This window comes from Lupinus angustifolius, chromosome LG05 (genome assembly GCF_001865875.1).
Source record: "Lupinus angustifolius cultivar Tanjil chromosome LG05, LupAngTanjil_v1.0, whole genome shotgun sequence".
Lineage (NCBI taxonomy): Eukaryota > Viridiplantae > Streptophyta > Magnoliopsida > Fabales > Fabaceae > Lupinus > Lupinus angustifolius.
Window position 1 is genome coordinate 4,597,675 of NC_032013.1, and position 4,978 is coordinate 4,602,652.

Genomic DNA, 4,978 nt, shown 5'->3' on the forward strand with positions numbered 1-4,978 from the left:
ATTAAGGAAATAGATAACATTGATGTATCATGGTTCACCTTCTATTCATCGAAAGCTACATCCAGTCCTCTTGCAAAGTTACTTTTTTGCTTACCATTTTTTTCTTAAACCAACCTATAAAGACTAATCCTTATCTTATCACATTCTAATTATACGAATATTCACATTTCAAAATTGATCCGATCAACATTTTGAAGTGGATTAGTAATAAATCTTATCCATCCTAACATATCCTAAACTCACCAATGGAATGTCCCCAACTCCCCTTTCTCATTTTTTTAGAATAGATAAATTGTAACTAACAGAATACTGGGCCAAAATAGCAATATGGGCCTAAGTCCAGAACCACATTTGATATTGTGAAAATCTTGAATCCTCCAAATCCCCATAACCTTACTTTTCCTTCTTTCAACCCCACTCCCCTTTCATCACCTCAGATTCTCCTTTCCCCTTTCAGCATTTTAGTTCTCTTTCCCTTCAACAAATTTCGATTCTTTCCAATCAGATCCACACCGGAAATTCTCTGTAACTCATCCATGACGCTTGGTTCAGGAGGATCCAGTGTTGTGGGTCAGTTTCCTTCTCCTTTTCACCCTTCTTCTATTACGCTGTTTTTTTAATTCTTTTTTTTTTGTTTCAGTTTTATTCTTAACCCTTTTATTATTTTAGGAAATTGTTTATATTTTGATATTTACTTGTTGCCGTTGAACTAAGACATTAGATGCGAGCACTTTTTGTAATCAAATTATTCTATTTATTTTTAATCTCTGTTTTTACCATTTTCTCCTGGTGCGGTTGTTGATCGATGACTGCAGTTTCATACCTCGGATTTTAGGGTTCGTTAGTTTTGGATAAATATTGGTTTTTTATATTTTTCTACAATTTTGGTATGTTAATTGACATATAACTAATTTGCCATGTATCATAATTTTGAATTCATTGCTATAAGGTTTGTGCAGTTTTTCCACTTATGTTTAATGTGTATTAAACTTGTGTATTGAAGTTGAAGTTATAATTGTGTGTTTGAAATTTAGACTGCTACATTATGTTTGGTTTGGTTTGGTTTTTAACTCAGGGAGTGAGTGATACATAGAAGCTGTGCTAGCTCGGTGCGCTCTTGTGTGATACAAAAGACATTTTTGTGCCAAAACTACTCTTATATAGAGTATGCTTCAGTGCTTCAGTCTATTTTAATAGCCCATCTATGCAATGAGAAAATGCATATATGGTGAAAATTAAATTGAAGAGAATTTAAATGAGTATATAATTGTTGGTACAGTGTAAGAAAAAGAAAATCATTGTGGCATCTGTACACTTTTTAGTTTTTTTAATCTCTGACATGTTTCTTGTTGTATGCTTATGTGTTTTATTACTTGTTTTTTCTTGAAGGTGTTGCAAATCTGAAGTTCATTATATATGTTTGTCTTGTGAGTGAAGAAGTGTCCTATCTGTTGTATGAGTTCCTTATACAAAGTGGATTTTGAAATATTTAAACAATGATATCAATGTTCAAATATGGCACCCTTATCCTCGCCCTTGACTTTAGCTTTTTGACATGTGCTTGTTAAAAAATTGGATAAAGGATCATATGTGCATGTGTGGATTATATAATTGCATGTGACATTATTTAATTTTAACTTATTTTTAAATTGTTAACTGTGTTTTTGCTAAATGTCTTTTTACTTAATGCAGTTCCAAGGAACTTCAGATTGCTCGAGGAACTTGAACGGGGAGAGAAAGGGATTGGAGATGGTACTGTTAGTTATGGAATGGATGATGGTGATGACATATACATGCGCTCTTGGACTGGAACCATTATTGGCCCCCATAATGTATATTTATCTTTCACTTGTCTATATTCATTTTATGCATGTCTCTGTAAATATGCACAGTGCAATTTGCTTAATTTATCAGAACCAGATCATGTGGGGAAGTTAGACATTCTTAAGCTGAAGTACTTACTTCCATCTAATAGCAAAAGAACATATATTATGTGTTTCCAAGAACATACTTTTGTGTGTATTTACACCAGCATGTTTTTTCATGATCATGAGCATGAACTTCTTTTTATTTATACATGCACACTGGCTCTCATTCTACAACATTGTGCATATTATTGACAGCCATTAACTTAGGTCTAGTATTATTGCAATCCTGCAATTTATCTTGTGCTTATAATTGATAGCTTTGTTGGCTTTCTAATAAATAAGAAGAACTAACTAGGTCGTATTCTATTTATGCCCTTCAAATTTCCGATTGTCTGTTGGATTGTAGGCACAGTAGCATATTTATACCAGTTGTAGATAAGTCTGGTGTATGAATTATTGTCCTATCCTTAAATTTGGAAGAATGTTGGCCTATCCTTAAATTTGGAAGAATATTGGTCTATCCTTAAATTTGGAAGAATATTGGCCTATCCTTAAATTTGGTCTGCTTAATGTTTTTGCTTTCATTTGTTTCATAATTAATAAGCTGCCTGCTGATTCAATAGCTGCATTCTTTCTCATTTATCCTTTTCTCTGTCAGACTGTACATGAAGGAAGAATTTATCAATTGAAGCTGTTTTGTGATAAAGACTATCCAGAAAAGTCTCCAAGTGTTCGATTTCATTCACGGATCAATATGACTTGTGTTAATCATGAAACTGGAGTGGTATCGTATATAATTATTCACATGCTTTCAGCTTTTAAATATTTCGTGGAGTGCGTGCTGTGGTGGAATATATAAACTATGTTAACTGCATAGTTTTCCTCCACTTGATTTTAAATTTTGTGATATCTTTGGGACACATGATAACAAAGATGTTGTCGAGAATGATATGACTTTTTGAGAAGGGAACAATGAAATATTTTATATATTTCATGCTTCCTTTATGAGAAAGTAAAGGGCTGCCTCATCACCACCCCGTCTTACATCTCATACTTATGATATGAACTTCAGTCCACTGCAAACTTATAACAAATAATCTTGTAGCAAGATTTATAGACTTGTAACTGAAACAGGTTGAACCGAAGAAATTTGGTCTTCTTGCAAACTGGCAAAGAGAGTACACAATGGAGGACATACTGACTCAACTGAAGAAGGAAATGGCAGCTCATCATAATCGGAAGCTTGTTCAGCCTCCAGAAGGTACCTACTTTTAGCATCCTAGATCATATAGACGTGGGACCATATTGCATTTGAAGTATGTGTTATATATTATGTAATGATTTGTGGATCCTTCTGAATTCAAGAACATATTTCCTTCTCCGTGGCTTCAGAGTTGTTTTGTTGTCTTAATTTGTCAACTATGCTGCAGGGGTGTACTGTTTGATTAATATTATGTGTCAAATATTAAAAACGACTCTTTAAAGTACTATTACCTTCTTAATTACAATGGTACTTTGAATTTTAGTCTTGTTTCCATTTGCTTTTACTTTTAGCCAAATGGCAAAGTGGCAATAACGATTTGGATTTGTACCTTGTGTTTTGTTTTGTTTTGTTTTCGTTGGAAAACTTTAGAAGCAAGTGTTGAACCAATTCAACGATACATGGTTCAATCTCTTTAGTCTTGGTTCCGACTATGAGATTGATAGAGAATTGTGCATGTGCCCTGGCCAGTGTCTGGTCCATAGTTAATTGCTTGTGGTATCAGATCCGTTGCGGGGTACCCGTTTTTTATTCGGCTCCATACTTTTTACATTATTAATATAAGACTTCTTCTGTAAGGAACTATGATCTCGTCTCTGTTCCAAGCATGTTTGGTTTTGTTTGTGCCTTGACTAACATCTTATCTTGCTCATTGCTATAAAAAACCTCCTACAATTTTTTAATAAACAATGTTGATATTATATTATCCATTTCAGTCCTTGTCTTTTAACATTACCACCAAATTGAGTAAGAGTGGATTGATGAAGTGATAATATTTAAGATTCAACTCCTATCACTACTTTATTGATATAAATGATAATATTAATTTATCTTCTAAATAATTTAACATCAATTTAGCTGTTCAGTTATTAAACTTAGATTAAATAGCGTATTCTAAATGAAAATTAAATGTACAATTTTCCAAAATGTTAACACTGCTTAGAATTGCTTATTTATTGTCTTCTTACTTTCTCAAGGGGATATAAACACGAAATTAGTTTAATCTGTCGGTCAATACTTATAGTATTCTACTTAGGTGATAGCAGTGGTTTAACGGAATTGGTTAAATATAAAAAATAATCTTGGGGTAGAATGCTTGTTTTGTTCGGGGTTCAGATTTTTGGTTTTGAATTTCAAATGTTATTTTAAATATTAAACTAAGAATAAAATATCTTAACTAAGATAATTTATCTCCTTAATTTACTTATTGTTTGATGTGTTTTTTATTTTTTTGTTATATATTTTAAGAAAATAAAATATTTCCTTATATTATAGATAATAGATCTCCTCTGGCTAGTAAAAATATGATATGTGTATTGTTTAGTTTAGTTTTAGAAATATTTGTTTACAAAATGATTAATAGGATGTCATGATTTTAGTGGCGGGAGAAGATAATTTATCTTTTTATATAAGGAAATATTTTATTCTCTTGTTTTAAAATGAAATCTTCAAGGAAGGAAAATCAAACACATGTTAAATAATATGTGAATTTAAAAAGATAAGTTATTTTATGATACGAGGAAATACTTTATTCTTTTAAACTAAAGAGTTGATAAAGATGAGGTAGTGTGATGGTAGGCAAGGTTTATGGGTAATATGGGTATGGGTTCACCTTACCAATGTTGGAAGAAAATAGATTTTGCACACACCTCACTCTCACTCAATGGCAGAATTATCAAGAAAAGTAGAATGAAGATGAGAAATGCTTTATGAATATGAGAAGAAAAATGCTTGAACTTGTTATTCACTCTTACTTTGAATACAAGGCATACTTACTATTTATAGTTTCAACAACCATAACTAACTATAACAACTATCTAAAAATAGCTTTTTATTGAATTACAAATCC

At 31.8% G+C, this 4,978-nt stretch overlaps 1 protein-coding gene across 1 annotated transcript; it reads left to right on the forward strand.

Annotated features, from left to right (window-relative positions):
• On the forward strand, positions 387–3,397 carry LOC109347544 (ubiquitin-conjugating enzyme E2 variant 1D). Its single transcript, XM_019587455.1, has 4 exons — positions 387–570; positions 1,693–1,832; positions 2,527–2,652; positions 3,003–3,397. Exons 1-4 carry the CDS (start codon positions 537–539, stop codon positions 3,141–3,143), a joined length of 441 nt encoding a protein of 146 aa, XP_019443000.1. The 5' UTR covers positions 387–536; the 3' UTR covers positions 3,144–3,397.